Below are 23,875 nucleotides of genomic sequence, written 5' to 3' on the forward strand. Positions count from 1 at the left end.
AAATGAGACAATCCGATCTTTTATACCAAACAATAAGAACATGATTGCTAGTCTTTTAAAAATAAGCAACACATTTTACAGCAAAAATGTCCACTGATAAATGAGGAGAAGTAGTTCAATATTTATCTTTTTGAATATTGTTCCAGTGCTACTTGGGGAAAACAGAATCCCCTGGTTGAGAATGAGTGTGTAGGAAAGTATGTATAAAAGCAAGTTGCATTTTGAATTGTATGCAGTTTATTCAGAAAAGAATAATTTTACAAATAAAAGCAAATCCAAATAAACATAAAATATAGGACAATCTAGTACATGCCATACATATGTATTCCATCCTAGTATTGGAGATACTTATTTAATGTTTAGGTTTATCTGACTGAAATGATTATTAGTAAGTAGAGTACTTACTTAAATTTCTACTTGTTATATGGAACCTGTTATTTTTAAGTTAGGAAAGAGAAAGGAAGGTAAGAGGAAAAGTTTCTGAAACCAGAGACAATCTCATTACTTTCCCCTTTCGATTATGAAGTGGCATTTTCCTGGTGACATTTCAACCTCCAGCCACACTGAGCAGGTGTGTAATAAGGACGGGGTGTGGGGAAGGAAGGTAGAAGACACTGTCAGTATTTCACAGGTTCAACAGAGCCCCAGGGGCTTGTACATCAGAAACCAGAAACGAAGGCACAAGCTTTTGCACTTTAACTCTGCCTAGCTATAGCATGTAGCATATCTTTTTTCTTGTTCAACAATTTCATTTTTAATGGCAACAACTTGATCTTCCAATATTCTCAGTTGATCAGCTTTTGCTTGTCTACTTAGATTCAAATCTTGGATTTTCCTTTCTAAATCTGAAAGAAGAAAATGAAAGAAATGATATATTTCTGTTTGATAGATTTCTCCTGGATATCCACATTATACCAAGCACAGGGATTTATGCGCCTCTCAAAGATATATTTAGTTTTCTGTTTGGATTCAATGGATAAATCGTCTATTTTCATCAGGCTTCTCAAGGTTTTCACATAAATTAGAGCAAACTGACATTTTTGTCTAAAAACTTTTATATCTAAGGGCATTTATCAATGAGAGGCTGTAGTTTGTTAGAATTCGTTAGAAATGAAAAGACAGATAACATCCTTGATGGGATTTGCTGAAGTGCTATATTTCCAAAGGTTTGTTCTTATTATTTTAGCTTCATTTTAAAATATGTTCTTTACTTTAGTGTTTTCCAGTCTTTCAGAAAAAAAGACTGACTTTCATGTGTTCATTCCTCCCTGCTGATATTGAAGTGCCTGAACAGTAACAGCTAAGTGATGCCTTTCTTGGCTTCACTACTATCCATCCATCAATCCATTGATCCATCGACCCATCCATTGACCCATCCATCGATCCATTGATCCATCCATTCATCCATCCATCCATCCATCCACCCATCCATCCATCTGTCCGTCCACCCGTCCATCCATCCATCTATACATTCATTTATATATTCTTCATTCAACAAATATCTGGAAATTCTAGTAAACCTTAACAAGGAGCCCATATTAGTGGACACAAGAGGCATAGAGAGCTACAGTTAATAATGTGAGGCAGCATTTTGAAAAGAAACTCTGACATTAGAGTTTTTGCAAAACTTCTAAAAGAGGGAAGATAACTTCTAGAAGAGGGAAGGTAAATGTCTCACTTCATTTGGTCAGATCACACCTGAATACCGAGTTGGTTTGGAGTAATTGTCAAACTAACATGTGTTTAGAAAAAAGAATCAGATTGCTGAAGATACTTGAATCTGTCCTGTAAACAAACATTGAATTAACTGGTGATGTTTCATATGAGGAAGGCAGATTCAGGGCATGTGCTGTGGCTGTTTTCAAGTATCTGAAGGGCCAACCTAGGAAAGCAGAGTAAATGTGTTCTCTGTCATCCTGAGGAAATAAAATGGAAACTAGCAGGTGAAGCTCCATGAAGGAAGATTTTGTCTAAATATAAAAAACTCCCTAGGAGTCATGGCTGCTCAAAGATGAAAGAGCTGCTGTGGAAGGTGGTGAGTGTTCTGTCCCTTCTGTCTTTCTTTCTTTCTTTTTTTTTTTTTTTTGAGGCAGAGTTTTGCTCTTGTTGCCCAGGCTGGAGTGCAATGGCATGATCTCAGCTCACTGCAACCTCCACCTCCTGGGTTCAAGCGATTCTCCTGCCTCAGCCTCCTGAGTAGCTGGGATTACAGGCATATGCCACCACGCCTGGCTAATTTTGTACTTTTAGTAGAGATGGGGTTTCTCCATGTTGGTCAGGCTGGTCTTGAATTCCCAACCTCAGGTGATCTGCCCGCCTCGGCCTCTCAAAGTGCTGGGATAACAGGCATGAATCACTGCGCCTGGCTGAAACTTTCAAATATAGGTTATTTGGGATTGAAAAGGGGATTCAACATTGAAACCATATTTGGACTAAAGGAAAAATAAAGGCCTCTGTTTGTACCAGGAAAGTTAATATGATTGAGCTGGTTACACCAGACCCGTTAGCCATCCTCGTCTGTGTTCTGGAAAGCTACCCTTCCTGGATGACAAGCACTTGGCTCCCTTGACCTCTGGCTTTCATTCACACATGTCCAATGGACAGTGCTGACAAGTGGTCAGAGGATGGGAGGGTGAACAGTCTCCACCTCAGTTCAGCACAGAGGTGTAGGCAGTTCTTCCATCCCTCAGGCTCCTGTGGGGTGGCCTCTTTCCTAACACTCTGGTGTTCACAGGGCTCTGGTAACGTTCCTGCTTCCCTGGCCCCTTCAGGTGTAGAGAGGCTAATGCCTTCTCACTGCTGCTAGTCACCAAGTACCTCCACAGCCTCAGTGGGTTCCCTTCATTCTTGTGCATTCTTTGTAGTTCTTCCCATCAAGAAGTAGAATCTACTTACCCTGTTCCTACCCCCATGCCCCCGAATCTGGGCTGGCTTTATAAGTTGTTTTGACCAATAGAAAAGTGGAAGAACTGATGTTACAAGACCTCAAGAACCTTTCATCCTCTCTTCTCACTCTTGTGGCGCTCTGAAACAACCAAGCTGTAAAGCAGCCCGGGATAACAGACCACGTAGAGAGAGTGCCGGCATCTCAGCCACACCTGGCCCCTAAGAGGCCATCAGCCTAACGCAGCTGCTTGAGAAACCCAGGTGACACCTGCCGAAGAACCAGCCAGGCAATCCACAGAAAAGTAAGAAATGGTGGTTATTTTAAGCCATTACATTTTGGGGTAATTTATTATGCAGTGAATAAGTGACTGAGACAACTCCACTTCTAAATACTTTATCCAAAATTATGCCCAAGTATGCTTTCTGTTTCTTGCTGGGACCCCGACTGACACCAAGTTCTGTGGAAGGACCCTGGCTGAAGACTGGAGTCCATTCCCCACTCTCTCAACATTGTTGCTGCCAAGGGCTCCATACTGGGATCCAGGGGCTCCTCTTCCTAACAGAGAGGAACAGGCACAGCCTTGTGGTTCCGCCCCTTCTCAAGTGGCAGCATGGGGAAGGCAGCCAAATCAATGCCTCATTTTTCTATCTTGCTGAGTTCTGAAAACAGCCTCAAAAGGAAAAGAGAAAAGGCAGTAGAATGCCTTATTTTAGACCTCCTTGAGAAGCCCTCTAACTTCAACTTCTCTTCCAATCTCATTTCAGGAACTATAAAAGCTGTGGTCAATGGGGATCAGTGGAAACAATTTGTGTATGACGTAAACAATATGACATAAAAACAGGACAGAAATATTCTCCCCATGTTTTTACTCCTAGAGTAAGGGCCAAGTTCTAGGATAATAGAAACTGACTTTCATGGTATTGTCTGACAAGTGGTCAGAGGATGCGAGGGTGAGCAGTCTCCATCTCAGTTCAGCACGGAGGTGTTGAATGCAAGATTTAAAAAAAATCTGTTTTTCTGAATCTTTCTTAGTATTTCATAGTTAAAATAACATTTTAACGAAAATACTTAAAAATGAAAAAAAATTACCCACAAGCCTGCTGCTTTTAAAACAATTATATAAGTGCAAGGAGCAGTGGTTTCTTCTTCACTCCCACTGCCTCCCTAGAGATAACTAATGTTAGCAGTTTGGTATGTATTTTTCCTGACTTTGGCCCATACTAATGTTCCATTTTCAGTTTTTTCATGTCATAGTGATGATATAAGTTGTTGTAAGGCCAAAGACTCATTTGATAATAAAAAAGAAGCATTTATAAGTGAGGAGTTTTGGTTACTTTAATATTTTGAGAGTTACTTACACTCCTAGTTTTAAAGTTTTAGAAGATAATAAATACAACCAATGGTGAAACTATACACTCACCATCTGATATTTCTTGATGGTTAGAGATAGTTAAGGACATGATTGCCCCCCAAAATCATAAATATCAATTGTGTAAAAAAAGATTCTGATTAGCTTTCTGATTGTATGTATTTTATGTTTTTTGTTTTGTTTTTGAGACAGAGTCTCTCTCTGTTACCCAGGCTGGAGTGCAGTGGCGTGATCTCGGCTCACTGCAACCTCTGCCTCCCGGGTTCAAGTGATTCTCCTGCCTCAGCCTCCCGAGTAGCTGGGATTACAGGCATGTGCCACCACGCCTGGCTAATTTTTTTTATTTTTAGTAGAGATAGAATTTTGCCATATTGGCCAGGCTGGTCTCAAACTCTTGGGCTCAAGCAGTCCATCTGCCTCAGCCTCCCAAAGTGTTGGGATTACAGGTGTGAGCCACCGCACCTGGCCGGTAGTCCATGTTTACAACACTTTGTGTACATCAGAATGTCCATTTAGATCAAAATCCTTGTCTAGAATATGATTCTTTCTGGGTTGCTATCCAAAGATACGTGCTAGATGACCTAGTGCCCTAGATTATATTGACTCTTCTGGAGAGTTATTTTCATGAGAGGAAAAATAAACAACATAGGTTAGAACAGAGTTTCTTAATCTCAGTGCTATTGACATTTTGGGCAGGACAATTGTTTGTTTAGGCAGTTATCTTGTGCACTGTGGGATTTTTAGCAACATCCCTGCCCTCTACCCAGTACATGCTAGTAGTACCTTCTAGGGTGACGAGCAGAAATGTCTTCAGACATCTCACCCCCAGTTGAGAACAGAGTTAGAAAAAAAAGGCATTTTTTTGTTTTTTTGTTTTTTTTTTGAGATGGAGTCTCACAGACTCTGTCACCCAGGCTGGAGTGCAGTGGCACGATCTTGGCTCACTGCAACCTCTGCCTCCCAGGTTCAAGCAATTCTCCTGCCTCAGCCTCCTGAGTAGCTGGGATTACAGGCACCCACCACCACGCCTGGCTAATTTTTGTATTTTTAGTAGAAATGGGGTTTCTCCATGTCAGCCAGGGTGATCTCGAACTCCTGACCTCAGGTGATCCACCCACCTTGGCCTCCCAAAGTGCTGGGATTACAGGCATGAGCCACTGTGCCCTGCCAAAAAAGGGCGTTTCAAGGTGAACGAAGGAAATCTCAGTTTGTTTTGACTAATGCAAGGCAGATGCTCATTAACCTTTCTAGGCAAATCCATGCAAGAGGCTTGTTAACTTCACAGTCCCCAAAACACAAGACCAATTTCTACTTCTCTCTCCTCAGTGGACCCATGTGATAAAACTGTAAGCTGACATTGGTATAAATTCTACTAGTAAGGTAGAGTACCATGATGTTATTATCAAATTGGCAGGATGGATAAAAAAACAGATACCTGTTATTCTTCTTATCTTGTCCTCTGTATCTCCAGCCAATCTTTCTGCAGCATCTTTTAGCTGTTTAACTTTTCCTAATGTCTCCTTTGTTAGTCCTGTAGTGCTTGTCTTACGTTGGAGAATAGCATATTGTTTTTTCAGCTCAACAAATTCCTGTAACGAGCAACACTTCTATCATGAGAAAATATGTATAAAGCATGTACATATATGCATGATGATTCTCCTAATACCATTCATAGAAGGAATTCAGAGGAAACCTTAATCCAGTCAATACACTTGAGTTGCTCTGATATTTCCAGCAGAGTTTTATTTGCATGTTTGTTTTTTCAGGTTGAAAAAAATCTCAGCTTCTATTAAAAATAAAACTTCCTTGTTCAAAATAGCAATTGTTATTGCATGTTAAGGCAACTATGTCTGAGGCACCAATTGGTTGTTCTGCACTATGTTAAGGTAGGATATGGAAGACAGAAATGACCCAATCCCATCCTTGACAAATCTCTGGTTCAGTTCGGTCAATCAGTTGTACATGTAAAATGAAGGACAGAGTGAGTGATGAAGATTTAGAAACAGCAAGGATATGTTATTTGGCAAAAAGGTGAGAGAGAAATGAGGTAGGAAGGGAGGCAGGTGGGGAAGTAGAAGTGTAGTATGGAGATCCCCCTTGAATAGAATGGAAATCTTTGGGTTATATTGTGTATTGACCACCTAGAAGCTTAAGTAGATAAATAAAGGCCAGAGCCAGGAATGAAATATGGAAGTGGGAACAGGGTGAGTAGAAAGTAGCTTTCTTGGCCGGGCGTAGTGGCTCATGCCTGTAATCCCCACACTTTAGGAGGCCGAGGCGGGCAGATCACGAGGTCAGGAGATCGAGACCATCCTGGCTAACATGGTGAAACCCCGTCCCTACTAAAAATACAAAAATTAGCTGGGCATGGTGGCGCGTGGCTGTAATCCCAGCTACTCAGGAGGCAAAGGCAGGAGAGTCGCTTGAACCAGGGAGTCGGAGGTTGCAGTGAGCTGAGATTGAGCCACTGCATTCCAGTCTGGTGACAGAGAGAGACTCTGTCTCAAAAAAAAAAAAAAAAAAAAAAAAAGAACTGTTCTCAATCTCTGTTCCACAGAAAATGTTCTCAATTCCTGTCAGCGGAAAATTTACCCAGCACATTGGGAATTAAAAGCAGGAGAACAGACCAACTGTAAAACACTAACTTTTTTCTTTTGTTTAGGCAACTATATTAATGCAACCAACCAAAGATTTCTTGCTAGGAAAATGAGCTGATAGGTTCTTTCAGCAACTTAAATTAATGGGCCACTTTCCACAACTGTTTAATTAACTCATTTTGATTTTTGTAACTTGATGTATTTTCTTTGGCAGGTGACTTTCATTTATTGTTTTCTTTATATGTTGTGTGACTGAATGAGAATAGAGGGCAAATACATACAGACAAACAACATAAATTGTGAAAGTTTGGAAGTTCAGGGCAAATTTGATTTATGGACTGATTGACCAGGATACCACTAAGAATAACAGGATAGAGAGATGGGGGAGGAAACACTCCAACATGATTTGGCCAGGGACTTCTGCCTTCTACAGATAGAAAATCCTTTGTGCATCAGGATCCCCTCAAAGATATACCATTGAGTCATGGACCAGCACAAAGGAAACGCTGAGAAATGGCACAAAAATCTGGGGTTAAAGGAGTATCTTTCAAAGAAGCCCTGTTTTTCTGCTCTTGGTGGCAGTGGTAGAACTAATGACCTTCTCAAGACTCCCAGCCTGGTGTTGGGCAGATTCAGCCTGAACTTTCGCGTTGACAGCTTGGTCTTGATGCCTTTGCAACTTGGTCTGCAGCAGGGAAAGTCCATCCTCCAGCCCTGATCGCTGCTTTGCTAACTCCAGCTCACTCTTCATTTCCCTGGTTTGATTTTCAGCCTGTTGTTGATTTAAAGACCAGAAAGGGAAAATCTCTTTATGAAACAAACAAGAAGGTAAATGATATATTAACCCCTTGAAAAATATACTGGGTGTAAAGGAAAAGAAAATAGTGCCTCCACTTTTTCTATTGCATTTATTTAAAATATTATAATAAAATATTTCAGATACACAAAAGGGTTTAAAAATATAACATTAGCCTAGTATGGGGTGCGTGCCTGTAGTCCCAGTACTCGGGAGGCTGAGGCAGGAGGATTGCTTGAGCCCAGGAGGTTGAGGATGCAGTAAGCTATGATTGTGTCACTGCACTCCAGCCTGGGTGAAAAAGAGATACCTTGTCTCAACAACAACAACCAAAAAAAAAAAAAAAAAAAAAAAAAAGAAAGAAAAAGAAAAAAAGAAAAAAAAGAGCGAAGAGAAAAAAAGAAAATATATAACAAATACCCATGTACCCACCAGCTAGTTTAAGAACAAAACATTAACAATGAGCTAAGGCCCTCAGCATACCACTCTCCATTATATCTTCTCTCTCTCTCCTCAAAGACAACCACTATCTTGAATCTAATTTTTGTCATTCCATGTATCTCTATAGGATTTTTTCTACAACCTATGCAGTATTCTTAACAATAGATAGTATTTAAATTTTTTTTCACCTTATACAAATGTATATTTCTGCAAGTTGATTTTCTAAAATGAAAAGTTACGAAAATTTTGCTTATGTAGGTCATTTAAGCTAATTTACATAGCTCAGTTCATTGATTTTTACCAGTTTAAAGCATTCCATTGTTTGAACATACAACAATGTATTTTCTATTCTCCAGCTGGTGCAAGTGGCTTCTAATTTTTTCCCCTTACAAACAGTAATAACACTTTATGCTTGTTTCTTATTTCAGTGACCATATTGATCATATCTAGAAGTCCTATTTAAATATTTTTCAAATATAGCTGGTTGTTAGACATTGTTTCTTGCTTGTTGGTCATACTTTCATACTTTCTTAGATTTTCTTAAACATAGTAAACATTCTTATTTTGTATTCTGTATCCAGTAATGGTAATATCCTCCGTCTCTTGTGTCCTGATTTTGTTGTTCATTATTTCTGATGACTCTTGTTTAAAGGCAATTTGTGGCTGGGCACAGTGGCTCATGCCTGTAATCCCAGCACTTTGGGAGGCCAACGTGGGTGGATCACCTGAGGTCAGGAGTTCAAGACCAGCCTGGCCAACATGGCAAAACCTCGTCTCTTCTAAAATTACAAAAATTAGCTGGGCGTGGTGGTACGTGCCTGTAATCCCAGCTACTTGGGAGGCTGAGGCAGGACACTTGCTTGAACCCAGGAGGTGGAGGTTGCAGTGAGCTGAGATTGTGCCATTGCACTCCAGCCTGGGCGACAGAGCAAGACTCCATCTCAAAAAAATAAAAAAAATTTTTTTAAAAAGGCAATCTGTTTCTTTACACGTTTGGGGGAAATTCTTGATGGCTAGGTTTTAAAGTCATTCCTTTGGAGAGGATTTTTGTTTGCCTCTGTCAGGCATCTGGGAGCCCTACCAACCCAGGGCTACTTCAAATGATACCAGGGTTTTGAGGGCCACCAGGTAGTATAAATTCTAGCCCCAAAATTGTGTTACAGCCACAATTGTGGTTAGCAAATCTTAGTGGAGATGTTACTCCCCAACCCAGGGACAAGTTTTTCTACTGGCTCTGTGTGTGTGCGTGTGTGTGTGTGTGTGTGTGTGTGACAGATTTTAACATTTCACTAAGGATTTTGCCATTTGGGGGTCCCAGTTCTATGCAAGAATCTTGTTGCCTCCTGTGTGGCCTTTGCTTTCTGTCTTATATGCATGGTGACCATTAAAACCCAAAGCTTGAATGCTCCAGGGATGGGCAGATGCCTGCTGCCTGCTGTCAAGTTAGTGCTTGATTACCTCTGAATTCATGCTTTCCTGTCATTTTTGGCCTCTGAGACTATCAAAAGTTTCTTACCAATTCAGCTATGCATTAAAAAAAATCTAAATATCCAATCTAATATTTTATGTGTTTTTTCAACTACTAGGGTTCCTTAAGATATTGGTTCACCATCTTTTTAGAAATGGAAGTCCCTCCCTCTACCCTTGGGCATATGTGGGGGTTTGCCTAGAGCAGCAACCTGCAAACTTTTTCTGTAAAGGGACAGCTAGTAAATACTTTATACTTTGTGGCCTATAAAGTCTCTATCCCAAATATTTAACTCTATGTCATTGTAGTGCAAAAGCATCCATAGACAATACAGCCTGTGGTCATGTTTTGCCATCCCTTGTTCTAAGTATTTGCCTAGAAGGGGAAATCCTGGGGCCTTCCTTTTTGCTACCCCATATATGCAACCTCTTCCTATCCAACCCCTTTATTTCCTGATGTATTACTTCCTATTCTGTTGCTTTCTGCTTTGTTTGTTTGTTTGTTTGTTTTGAGACAGAGTCTCGCTCTGTTGCCCAGACTGGAGTGCAGTGGCACAATCTCGGCTCACTGCAACCTCCGCCTCCTGGAGGAGCGATTCTCCTGCCTCAGGCTTCCAAGTAGTTGGGATTATAGGTGCCCGCCACCATGCCTGGCTAATTTTTGTATTTTTCGTAGAGACGGGGTTTCACCATGTTGGCCCAGCTGGTCTCGAACTCCTGACCTCAGGTGATACACCCACCTTGGCCTCCCAAAGTGCTGGGATTATAGGTGTGAGCAACCATGCCTGGCCAGATGCAGCATTTCTTTTGGATGAGTTTTTTGTTTTTTTTTTTAGTTTTAGGATACTCTGATGAGATTTCATGCACATTTAATTATAAGAACGTTACAAAAGTTAACTCATTTCTTTGGTTTGTGTGCTTTTAAAAAGTCTATTCCTTTCCCTGGTATCAGGGGAGATGCTCTGGCCTCATATCTACCACTAATTAGCTGTGTGACCTTAGGCAATCACCTGACCTTCCTGAGTCATAGTTTCCTCATTTCCAAGCTGGTGTTAGTACCTGCCTTGGTGCAACACCAGAATTGGTCACAATTAATATGACGCTGAGACATGCTCTGTAGAACATTAAATACATGCATAATACTACCCAAATCTTATTTTATCCTCATAATAATCCCATCAGACTCGTAAAGCAAGCATAGCATTGGCGTACATAAAAAGTACTGTGTTGTTTTTACCCTCAAAACCTATTTCAGGTTAGTTTCAAAGAAGACAAATACCTGCAGCACATTCTTTTTTATTTTTGTTATATTGGCAGTCAGCTGTGTAATGGTAGAGTCTGCCCGTCCTTGAGTGATTTGAGCTTGTTGCAACTGGTTCAATGTTTTGTCAAGATTTAATAGAACATTTGCTGCTTTCCTAAGGTAAGATATTAACATATCAGATTAGATAAATACACAATTATTCACTTATTTCACCTTGAGAGAGTTCATTTGACTCAACCAAATACTTTACTGAATTATTAAGTAAATTTAAATTACTCTTAAGAGAAAGTGCTGAAGTCTTCATTTTGAGAAATAGGTATATTTAAATGCCAATAAAAAAAACCCACACACGTATATATTCATAGCCAGTAGATACATATTTGGTTAAATATGGAAATTAAGGATACAGGTTTGGGGAGAGGTTTGGGGTGATATAACTATCAATCTTTGCACATAAAAACTATCCCATGAATTCCAGTTTCCCTGATGTCTCAAATGTAAGCTACACTTTCTCAATCTCTATTGGAGTGGGGGTTGGGAGGGTCACGAGGCCCCACAGAGAGCAAAGAGAGGACTACAGGCCCTGCATTTTCAGGCTTGTTTATTCAGAGTTAGCTAAGCTTCACTGACATTCCAGCCACTAAGAAGCCCAAGGTTAAAATCACAAGCATTCCAAGTGATACAGTCTTTCTGCAGAAAGGAACTCAGCTCAAGTCAACAGTCACCAAATACTTAGATCTGTGGGCTCAAGACCACCTTGGGAAGAATGTACTGAAGGAGTGAAATATCAGACAGACCTTTGCAGAAGCATCATTAGAAATCAGTGTGCCCACAGTAGAGTTAGCTAAATTGCAAAATATTCCCTTTACCACCCAGCCTATCCTTTCCTCCAGTGGTAATCTCTGTTTCCCTTTCTAACCTTCAGGAGCCTTCCCTCCTCATCATCCCACTGCCACCACCATTTCATTTCTGTAACATTCCCAGGGTACCAGTGTCCATTTTTTCTATTCCCTGCCACGATTATCTTTTTCTTATATTATTTTTTCCTTTAGATTTTAAATTTACGACTGCAGGCCAGGCGTGGTGGCTCATGCCTGTAATCTCAGCACTTTGGGAGGCTGAGGCAGGTGGATCACTTGAGGTCAGGAGTTCGAGACCAGCCTGGCCAATATAGTGAAACCCCATCTCTACTGAAAATACAAAAAATTAGTTGGGTGTGGTGGTGCATGCCTATAATCCCAGCTACTTGGGAGGCTGAGGCATGAGAATCACTTGAATCTGGGAGGCGGAGGTTGCAGTGAGCTGAGATCGTGCCACTGCACTCCAGCCTGGATGACAGAACGAGACCCTGTCCCAAAAGAAAAAAAAAAAAAAAAAGATTTCCAATGTACTGCTTATTATAGCAAATTTAGAAAGTACCAAAAAAAAGAAAAAAAAGTAAGAAGGGGAAAAAATATCAGTAATCTTGCCATCTTTTAAAATGTTAGGATATTATAGCACAATTTTTTATTTTCATAATTAAGATTCTCTTTCATGTATAAATTGTTACCTGCTTTTTATTTTCAACTTCCTGTTCAGTTTGGATGTTACCTGCTTTTTACAAAGCATTACCATTGCAGTATAAGAATCTCTGCCTGTTATTAAACATCTTTTATCAACTTTTTTTTTTTTTTTGAGATGGCGTCTCGCTTTTGTCACCCAGGCTAGAGTGCAGTGGTGCAATCTCAGCTCACTGCAGCCTCTGCCTCCCAGGTTCAAGTTCAATCAGTTCTCTGCCTCAGCCTCCCGAGTAGCTGGGGTTACAGGTGCATGCCACCACACCGGCTAATTTTTGTATTTTTAGTAGAGATGGGGTTTCACCATGTTGGCCAGGCTGGTCTCTAACTCCTAGCCTCAAGTGATCCACCTGCCTCAGCCTCCCAAAGTGCTGGGATTATAGTCGTGAGTCGCTTCACCCAGCCCATCAGTATCACTTTTAATTGCTGTGTGATTACTTGATTTTTTTTTTGAGACAGAGTTTCGATCTTGTTGCCCAGGCTGGAGTGCAATGGCGCAATTTCAGCTCACTGCAACCTCCGCCTCCTCAGTTCAAGTGATTCTGCTCCTCAGCCTCCCAAGTAGCTAGGATTACAGGCATGCACCACCACACCTGGCAAATTTTGTATTTTTAGTAAAGACAGCATTTCTCCATGTTGGTCAGGCTGGTCTCGAACTCCCGACCACAGGTGATCTACCCGCCTCAGCCTCCCAAAGTGCTGGGATTACAGGCATGAGCCACCGTGCCCGGCCTACTTAATCTTTTAAGTAATTGCTATGCAGTTAGTTAATCTTCCTGGTTTTAAATATTAAACCTAGAAGGGATTGGACTTTTGGATGAATCTGGTGCACTTCGTTTATACACGGGGATGATGAGACAGTGACAATGGCTCAGATCTCAGTGATGGTGGGTGTTGATGTTACTACCACCTAACTGATCCTGTAACCCAGACCCACAGCACCCCATGCTCATAAAAACATCAACCTGGCTTTTCTTTTTTGGTTGACTAAGTCAACAGGACAAAAGGCAAGAGTTAGTTAACTCTGTATACCATAGATACCATTTTCATCTTGCAGTACTCCTGGAGCTCTAGTGTCCATTCTGTTCCTCATCATTATATTGGGTTGGTGCAAAAGGAATTGAGGTTTGGAATTGCGGTTTTTGCCATTAATGGCAAAAACCGCAATTCCTTTTGCACCAACCTATTATCTTTTTACTGAGAATATGCTGAGGAAGTGAAATATCAGACAGACTTTAAAAAATAATTTTGATTTCAAAGTACTGCTTAGTATAATAAACTTAGAAAATACCAAACATAGATAAATAAGGGAAAAACTATACCAATATTCCAACCACCTGTTAAAATACTGGCATATAATGAGTATTTAACAGTTATTGGTATGCATTGCTATAAAAAGGTATCAGGCCACTGGAAAGGCATTTCAAGTCTAAGAAAACAGGAAGAAAACAACCCTGAACCCTGTCGCCAAGTCACCCAGCTTCCCGGGGAATCTCCAAAGAGAGCTCAGCCCTCAACTTGGACACTGAACTATCAGAAGGTAATTTAATTTGAATGCTATAGATCCCTAGGCAAACATTTTCCCGATGTCCTTTCAGCAGATGGTCTGTTAGAGCAAGATAAGAATACTAATACAGTACTTACTCAGCTGCTTTGGCCTTCACCAAAAGCTTTTGGGCTCCATCTGCTTCTTCATTTAACCTGTTTTCATCTGTCCTGTAATCCTCACAGAGTTGCGTAAGTTTCTGTATTTTGTCAAGTTCATCGGTTAGATTTTGGGATGGAATTGTTAGGTGAATGTCAAGCACACCATTCGCAACCTTCTCGATGTCTTCTGGAGGCATGTTTTCCTCTTAAATGAGAAGCAGGGTTTTAGGTAATCATGTCTCCTTAACAAACAATGTATCTTAAAAGTATAACCACAATAATGTCTCAGCCAAATGCACTTGCATTTGATTATGTGTCCCTAGAATACAGGGATTAGATTGTAGGTGTCCCATAGATTCTTCTTCATCCTCAGCTGTCTCTTCTGTCTGGAAGAAACACTGCTCAGTGAGTGCTGAATACTTGCTGAACAAGTGCTTGTTGGAAAAACAAAATACTAAAGACTTGGAACATTGTGTGTATTCTACAAAACGTCCTGAGAATGATTTATTATAAGTACATACCCAAAAGCAATGAACATGTTTAGATACCTGTCATGAAAATTTAAGCACAATGAATGAGACATTGGAGAAGCACTGCGTTTGAAGTCAACAAAACTGGATTCTGGTCCTCCATGACATTAAAAAGGCTCACAACTTTTGCTCATCTATGTAACTGGGTAACTATACCTGATGCTATGACTCAAAGGCCTACTCTGGGATTGGAGTGAGACAATGCAGAGTAAAGGAACATGTTAATAGCATGTTATAAAGCAACTTTTTTTTTTTTTTTTGAGACAGAGTCTCACTCTGTCACCAGGCTGGAGTGCAGTGGTGGCACAATCCCAGCTCACTGCAACCTCCGACTTTCTGGTTCAAGCGATTCTCCTGCCTCAGCCTCCTGAGTAGCTGGGATTACAGGTACGCACCACCATGCCCAGCTAATTTTTTTGCATTTTTAGTAGAGATGGGGTTTCACCATGTTGGCCAGGACAGTCTCGATCTCCTGACCTCCTGATCCACCCACCTTGCCCTCCCAAAGTGCTGGGATTACAGGCATGAGCCACTGTGCCCCCCAAAGAAACTTTCAAATACATCCATGCTCTACTTTCCAGAAAAGTAAATTTGGCCCCTATTGAGAACTAAAATGGAAGATGAACGTTAGAGCAAGCTTGTTCGACCCACAGCCCGGGGGCCACATGTGGCCCAGGACAGCTTTGAATGTGGCCCAACAGAAATTCGTAAACTTTCTTAAAACATTATGAGACTTTTTTGTGTGTGATTTTATTTTTATTTTTAGCTCATCAGCCATCGTTAGTGTTAGTGTATTTTATGTGTGGCTCAAGACAATTCTTCTGCCAGTGTGGCCCAGGGAAGCCAAAAGATTGGATAGCCCTGTGTTATAGCAAAGCCATTTGTCACTCTCCAGCTACTTACTGAACACCTACAATTCCCATAGGGAAGCTAGAGATGAACTAGACAAGGATCTTATTCTCAGGGGGCTTGCCGTCAGGTGGGGGCCTATAGTCATTATATACAAATATTGATCACATAGGAACAGAAGTGATCAATATAAGGCAAAGTGCTATGGGGTTCAGAGGAAGGAGAAAATACTCCAGGAAGGACTTCAGATGCATTGAAACTGGGCCTGGGAGGACAGCAGGTTAAACTTGTGGAGACTGTGGGGTGTGGGGAGGGGTAAGAGATATTCTAAACTGAGAGAATTACAGGAGCTAAAGCTCAGGGTGGTACAAGAAACAGTGCATGGATCACTCTTGGCAGGAGAGTAGTGTGCTTAGAAGGGCTGGGAGCAGATGGCACAAGTCCCTGTGTCAGAGGCTAAGGAACTTAGACTGTTCAGAGAACAGTGGGAACCAAAAATGATTTTCAGCATTTGAGTGACATGACATGAATATATATTCTGCTTGTAGTCATCTTGCTTTAGCTATTTCTCTTAATATAAATGAAATATTTTACTTTCTGTAATATTTTTGAAGCAATGTGACAAGAATTTTTTTGTGAGGGAAGTAAAATGACATTTTAAATAGAATCAGGGAGTTGGCTCTTTAAAGAAACAGTACTTTCTTTTTTTTTTTTTTTTTTTGAGATGGTGTCTCGCTGTATCGCTCAGGCTGGAGTGCAGTGGTGCGATCTCGGCTCACTGCAACCTCTGCCTCCTGGGTTCAAGTGATTCCCCTGTCTCAGCCTCCCGAGTAGCTGAGATCACAGGCGTGCACCACCACATCCAGCTGATTTTTGTATTTTTAATAGAGACAGCGTTTTCCCACGCTGGCCAGGCTGGTCTCACACTACTGACCTCAGGTGATCTGCCTCCCTCAGCCTCCCAAAGTGCTGGGATTACAGGCGTGAGCCACTATGCCCGGCCAGAAACAGTAGCTTTTTAATTTAAAAAGTTCTAGTACATCATACTGAATGGGCAAAAGCTGAAGCATTCTCCTTGAAAACCAGCACAAGACAAGGATGCCCTCTCTCACCATCACTCCTGTTCAACATAGTATTGGAAGTCCTGGCCAGAGCAATCAGGCAAAAGAAAGAATAAAGCGTATCCAAATAGGAAGAGAGGAAGTCAAACTATCCCTGTTTGCACATGGCATGATCTTATACCTAGAAAACCCCGTAGCCTTGGCCCAAAAGCTCCTTAAGCTGATAACTTCAGTAAGGTCTCAGGATACAAAATCAATGTACAAAAATCACTAGCATTCCTATACATCAGCAACAGTCAAGCCAAGAGCCAAGCCAGGAAGGCAATCTCGTTCACAATTGCCACAAAAAGAATAAAACACCTAAGAATACAGCTAACCAGGGAGGTGAAAGATCTCTACAGGGAGAACTACAAAACACTGTGCAAAGAATCCAGAGGTGACTCAAACAAATGGAAAAAGATTCCATGCTGATAGATAGGAAGAATCAATATCATTAAAATGGCTACACTGCCCAAAACAATGTGTAGATTCAAGGTTATTCTTATCAAACTACCCATGACATTCTTCACAGAACAAGAAAATATATATTAAAGTTCATATGGAACAAAAAAACAGCCCGACTAGCCAAGGCAATCCTAAGCAAAATGAACACAGCTAGAGGCATCATGCTATCTGACTTCAAGCTGTAATACAGGGCTACAGTAGCCAAAGCAGCATGGTGCTGGTACAAAAAACAGACATATAGACAAATGGAACTGCAAAGAGAGTCCAGAAATAAGGCCACACATCTAGAACTATCTGATCTTTGACAAAGTCAACAAAACCAAGAAATGGGGAAAAGACTCCCTCTTCAATAAATGGTGTGGGATAACTGGCTAGCCATATGCAGAACACTGAAACTGGACCCCCTCCTTGCATCTTATATGAAAATTAACTCAAGATGGATTAAAGACTAAAATGTAAAACCCAAAAGTATAAAAACCTTGGAAGGCAACCTAGACAATATTATTCAGGACACAGGCATGGGCAAAGATTTCATGAACAAGCGACTACAACTAAAGCAAAAACTGAGAAATGGAATCTAATTAAAGAGCTTCTGCACAGCAAAAGAAACTATCAACAGAGTAAACACAACCTACAGAATGGGAGAATATTTTTGCAAACTGTGCATCTGACAAAGGTCTAATATCCAGCATCTATAAGGAACTTGAATCTACAAGAACAAAACAACCCCCTTAAAAAGTGGGCAAAGGATATAAACAGATACTTTTCAAAAGAAGACATCCATGGGGCCAACAAGTATACGAAAAAAAGCTCAACATCACTGATCATTAAACAAATGCAAATCAAAACCACAATGAGGTACCATCTCACACTAGTCCGAATGGTGATTTTTAAAAAGTCAAAAAATAACATGTGCTGATGAGATTGCAGAGAGAAAGAAACACTTATACACTGTTGGTGGGGGTGTAAATTAGTTCAACCATTGTGGAAAACAGTGTGGTGATTCCTCAAAGACCTAAAAAAAGATTACAATTTGACCTAGCAATCTCATTACTGGGTATATACCCAAAGGGTTAGACATCATTCTATCATAAAGACATACTCACATGCATGTTCATTGCAGCATTATTCACAGGAGCAAAGACATGGAATCAACCTATATGCCCATCAATGATAGACTGGATAAAGAAAATGTTGTACATATACGCCATGGATACTATGCAGACATAAAAAAGAATGAAATCTTATCCTTTGCCAGAACATGGATAGAGCTGGAGGCCATTATCCTTAGCAAACTAACACAGGAGCAGAAAACCAAATACCGCATGTTCTCACTTATAAATGGGAGCTAAATGATGAGAACATATGGACACATAGAGGGGAACAACATACATTGGGGCCTTTTAGAAGGTGGAGGGTGAGAGGAAGGAAGATCAGGAGAAATAACTAATGAGTACTAAGCTTAATAATTGGGTGATGAAATAATCCATACAACAAACCCCTGTGACTCGAGTTTACAAACCTGCACATGTACCTCTGAACTTAAAAGTAAAAAAAAAGGTTCGAATGAAAAGTGAATTTACTTCAATCACTTATTTATTCATCAAATAGTTATTCATATTTATTATGAGATTATAGATTCAAATTTTTATATATAGAACTTTCAGGAGAAGTGATACATCCCTTTGTTAATAAGGCGTTCAGATTTTGAGAAAAATATTAAGGTGGTCAAAGAAGAGCTGAATAGTATGGTCATCATCTAATGTAATGATAATTTTATTGGGGCTTTATAGCCAGGCAAAGAGGAGAAGCAAGAGGTGGGTGGAGGGCACTGCAAGGCATGAAAGCTTCCTGGTCACCAGGGCTCTAGGGACACTGAGCAGTAAGAAGTTTCTTGTAAGAAACAGGATTTTTCTCTATGCCTAGTTGTAATAATAGTTCTTTATGCCTTTAGTTTTAATAATCTGGACATAGATTTCTTTCAATTCCTCAAGTTAATTAAAGTAAAATATTTATTAGAAATGTATTCAGTAGCAATGAAGAGTAATAAGAGGACAGGCTCTATGACCCAGGAAACTAGGTAGAAAGGAGGTCACGTAGACCCTGTTCCACCAGTTCATGCAATTCGTTTAGCAACTTTGATTTTGATGTTTGTTTTGGTGCCTTCTTAGTCCAGCCTAATCCTAGACCTGGGTCCAGTCAATACCGATTCATCCAGCTTACTCATTGAAAGTTTGCTTTTGAATAAACAAAATGTCCAGTAGACTGATTCTACCCCATTCGTTTTTACTATTTTTGTCAAAGGAAATTTCCACCTAATTTTTGTTTATCTTGAAAACAACAGCTAGAAACTGCCAATTCAATTTCTAGAAACATTGAGACAGGAAAAACAAAACAAAACAAAATAAAAAAACCCAAAAAACCTTGGCCACAGGGGTCTCTCACACATATTAAGTAGAATAATGAAGTGATTGAAGAGATTGTAATGGATGCTCCAATTGCCAATTCATGTATAAAATGTTAAATTATTGAATTTGGAAAATGGTTATGGAAAATAAAGTCTCTTCACATTAATCATCTCTCTCTCTCTCTCTCTCTCTCTGTGTGTGTGTGTGTGTGTTTATGTGTACAGAGAATGAGGTTTCAGGTCAATTTCCAGCTTCAGTACTTGATTTTTTTAATCTTTACTAATTCTCTGGAGTTTAAAATGAGCCTCTCCCAAAGTAAGGCATAATGTACAATAAATCAGCTACTTTTGGTCAGCCACAGAGAACCAATAAAAGAAGACTTGGAAAATAGTCAATAATAGCTAATAATCAATTTTTTTAGATGCCAACTCACTATGATATTTGATATCTAACTAAAATTCAGCATATCTTGATCTCATATCATTTCTGTCAGCAAAAAAAATTACTGAATCCTGATGTTAGGGAATCTGATAGAATTGTCATGTTGAACTTTCCTTAAAAAAAAAAACATAAAATAACTTTAAACACAAAGTTCATGTGTTTGGAATTTTAACTAAATTCTAGCATTTGTTACCACATTTATCTTTTACAGAAAGCCGTAATTTTTTGGCACAGAGTTGGTATTTTGAGATTATTCTCATTAAGGAATTAAAAACCAAAGGGTATATCATTTTTCTGATTTAGGCTTGTCATTTCCAATTAATATAATTTGGAACTGGCTATGATGTTTGACTACACATTAAAAAGGGAAAAAAACAAAAACTAGTCCTAATATATATTTTTAAATTACCTAACAAAAAGTTTTTCACTTTTTTGATGAAAAGATTGATTTTTTCTTCTTCAGAGTCACTTTGGTTTCTTATATTTCCCAGTTTTTCCCTTAGCTGTAAGGCATTGTTTTTGGAGACTTCTGCCAGTTTACTTATATTTTTGATCTGGAATGAGAAAAACAATGAAGAATACTCAACAATATACTTAACAAAGGCATGTTCTTTGATGTTTAATTACTTAGCTGGACCAAATAAAACTGTCACTAAAAACTAAATAAAAGTCTAGATAAACCATAGATTCATTTGCAAGGAATCTTTTACAAGGTGACTATTATCTCTTCTCATTATCATGTTTTCTTAATATCATTAATTTATCTTTTAGAACATTATTGACTTAGCACTAATGAATTTTTCTAATATAAGTCTAAAACACAAATTTTGTTTTAAGGGGGCTTTAGCATTCTTTAATACCAACAACTTTCCCATAAATTACACAGGACTACTTACCTGCAGTGGTCATCACGTTTAATAGGTTGAGAGCATTTTCTTTTATGTAAGTTAAAATGTTACTCTTCTAAACATTCTTCAAATTCAAGTAATGTACTTTCTTTGGAAACTAACAAAAAAGCATTCCTCCTCTTAATAAATGAGCTTGAACTGAGAGTGGGCTACAAAGATAAATTCCAGACACTTTGTACTCTTGGTAGAGGAATGATAGGAATAATAGGCTAGCAAACTAGAAGTGCAAATTCTTAATTGTGTGATCTGAGAAAGGTCATAGAGTTTTTCTTGGGATTCCAACAAATTAGAGAGAGAGAAAAAACCCAGAAGCAATAGGACAATATTGCCAACAAGCTGAGCTTTATTGAATAAATTAATTGTGACAGAAGTAGTGCTAGTTAGGATCAAACATAATTAGGAAAAAAAAAAAATCCGCTGGGCATGGTGGCTCACGCCTGTAACCCCCAGCACTTTGGGAGGCCAAGGCAGACAGATCACTCGAGGTTAGGAGTTCAAGGCCAGCCTGGCCAACATGGTGAAACCCCATCTCTGCTAAAAATACCAAAATTAGCCAGGCGTGGTGGCACATGCCTGTAATCCCAGCTACTGGGGAGGCTGAGGCAGAAGAATCGCTTGAATCCAGGAGGCGAAGGTTGCAGTGAGCCGAGATCGCACCACTGCACTCTAGCCTGGGCCAGACAGAGTGAGATTCTTGTCTCAAAAAAAAAAAAAAAAAAAAAGAAAAAAAGAAAAAAAATTCCCTTTATTTCCCCACAAAAGGAGCCTGCTTAATTTGAGCCATACAGATTTTTAAGAAAAGGATTTAAACTATAGTCATTGGCAAATGATGAAACAAAAAAGTATTTACATGATTAAAAATGTGTATCTTTTTTTTCAGAGTTGATACTTAATTCTCTAGAACTTTCTTAGCTTTAAAATGGATAGTAAGAATGGATTGCAGTAAAATGAGAATTCCAGAAATAAAATACCCTAGGCAGCAAAGTACCAAGTGATACAGAGGAATCTCAGCCTAGATTAGTTGATACCATATTCAGAAAGAAATAGATCAAGAAATTACTTCACTCTTAAAACATCCCTCTGCAATCCATCTTCCGTCACAACTGACTCCTGAGAATTCTCTCACAATCTCTTCTGGCACTCTTCCTCCTTCTAATCAAGAGGAAAATAGCACACCATTTCATCAACATGACATCCCCTCTCATCGTTTTCCAGTTCTCCATTTATGTGCTGATTAAACTAGCTTCTGCTAATATGGATTTCAAGGATAATTTTTTAACACTGATAGCTTAACATATTATTGACTTAATGATATGATCAAGCGGCAATCAGGACTCCTTTAAGTGGGGGTGAGATTTCTATTTTTTTGAGAAGGAGCAATATAATAGTTTAAAATTACATTAAACAATTAAGGTGTGTTTTAAGCACTGGGGACATAAGACCAGGATTTACATTGCTATGTTTGCTGCTGTATTCTCAACTTGCAGATGGATGCCTGGCACATAGTAGGTGGATATTTGTTGAAGCAATGAAGAATCACATGTGAATGGAAAATGATGTGGCAATACAGAATTGTGACTATGCAACTAAAGTTTCAATATTTATGTAGGGATATGTTACAGATTGGCTAATCAGATGCTTGCTCAAGGATATAGGGTGTCTGTGTGTGTATGTGTGTGTGTGTATCTTGGCTGTGGTTCTCACCCCATTCCCAGGCTTGGCCCTCTGTCCTTTACTGGATTTTGAGACCCAGATGTCCTTACATATATTTCCTTCTTGTTCAGGAGTGGGTCTTTTTGTTTTTGTTTTAGACAAGGTCTCATTTTTGTCGGTGCAGGCGGGAGTGCAATGGCATGATCTCGGCTCACTGCAACCTCCACCTCCTGGGTCCCAGCAATTCTGCCTCAGCCTCCTGAGTAGCTGGGATTACAGGCATGCACCACCATGCCTGGCTAATTTTTTTTTTTTTTTGTATTTTTTAGTAGAGATGGGGCTTCACCATGTTGGCCAGGCTGGTCTCAAACTCCTGACCTCAGGTGATCCACCTGCATCGGCCTCCCAAAGTGCTGGGATTACAGGCGTGAGCCACTGTGCCCAGCCAGGAGTGGGCTTTTTTTGCTCGCAAACAAGAATGCTTACTGATACAATATTCAACATATAGTGGTAAAAAATTCAGCTCTTTAAAAGCTTTTTCTTCTTTGTCAGAGGCTCTTTGCGTATTGTCAAAAAAGAAACAGATTGGGGAGCACACCACTATCTTGTTTTCAAACCAGAGAAAAAAATGCATTCTCAAAAAAAGTCTAAAGAAAACTAGGTAATTAAAAATGATTCTCATTTATAAATATGACCAGAAAAGTAAATGAAATCATTTCAAATTATTATAGATTTAATTATAAGGTACTTAAATGTTAAAACAACTTTCTCAGTCTATCAACAAGGGAATGAGTTCAAGGCACAGTTTAATTCCTATTAAGCTATTTTCTAACATTAAATTCTAACATTACAATTTGTATATTTAGTAGGATTTCAAATATATCCTTACATATTTATGAATTTATGAAAAATTATTCTTTGCTTTGAGAGATCTATAGTTTTCAATACTTTTAAAAAATTTATTATTATTATTATTATTATTATTTTAATAAAATAGAGATACGGCCTCCCTATGTTTCCCAGGCAGGTCTTGAACCCCTGGGCTCAAGGGATCCTCCTGCCTTGGCCTCCCAAAATGCTAGGATTATAGGTGTGACCCACTACTCCTGGCCTATTTCCAAATTTTTAAGCTTGGAGTCTTGACATTTCTATGTAGGTTTTGCTGTAATCAAACATGTCCACATGAGTCTATGACCTATGATAATGTATCTTGAATTCTTTCCCTCTTTCTTTACTTACACACACACACACACTTGACTTTTGAATGACACAGGTTGAAACTGCACACGCCCACTTATATACAAAGCTTTTTCAATAAAACTTACACTGAGTGTGCCTGCCTCTCTGCCTCCCCTTCCACCTCCTCCACCTCTGCCGTCACTGAGACAGCAAGACCAACCCCTCTTCTTCCTCCTCCTCAGCCTACTCAATGTGAAGATGATGAAGACCTTAATGATGATCGATTTCCTCTCAATGAATAGTAAGTATATTTTCTCT

General features: G+C 39.5%; 1 protein-coding gene across 1 annotated transcript in view; it reads right to left on the bottom strand.

Annotated features, from left to right (window-relative positions):
* Nucleotides 1-219: 219 nt before the first annotated feature.
* Nucleotides 220-23,875, bottom strand: part of LAMB4 (laminin subunit beta 4) — a 112,740-nt gene continuing 89,084 nt past the window's right edge. The window contains exons 30-35 of the mRNA XM_055281411.1: nt 20,227-20,371; nt 14,022-14,229; nt 10,837-10,975; nt 7,452-7,625; nt 5,692-5,845; nt 220-845 (exon numbers count right to left, since the gene is read on the bottom strand). Of these exons, the coding sequence (XP_055137386.1) occupies nt 706-845; nt 5,692-5,845; nt 7,452-7,625; nt 10,837-10,975; nt 14,022-14,229; nt 20,227-20,371 (960 nt within the window). The 3' untranslated portion in view covers nt 220-705. The remainder of the gene's footprint in view (nt 846-5,691; nt 5,846-7,451; nt 7,626-10,836; nt 10,976-14,021; nt 14,230-20,226; nt 20,372-23,875) is intronic.

This window comes from Symphalangus syndactylus, chromosome 6 (assembly GCF_028878055.3).
Source record: "Symphalangus syndactylus isolate Jambi chromosome 6, NHGRI_mSymSyn1-v2.1_pri, whole genome shotgun sequence".
In the NCBI taxonomy this organism is placed as follows: domain Eukaryota; kingdom Metazoa; phylum Chordata; class Mammalia; order Primates; family Hylobatidae; genus Symphalangus; species Symphalangus syndactylus.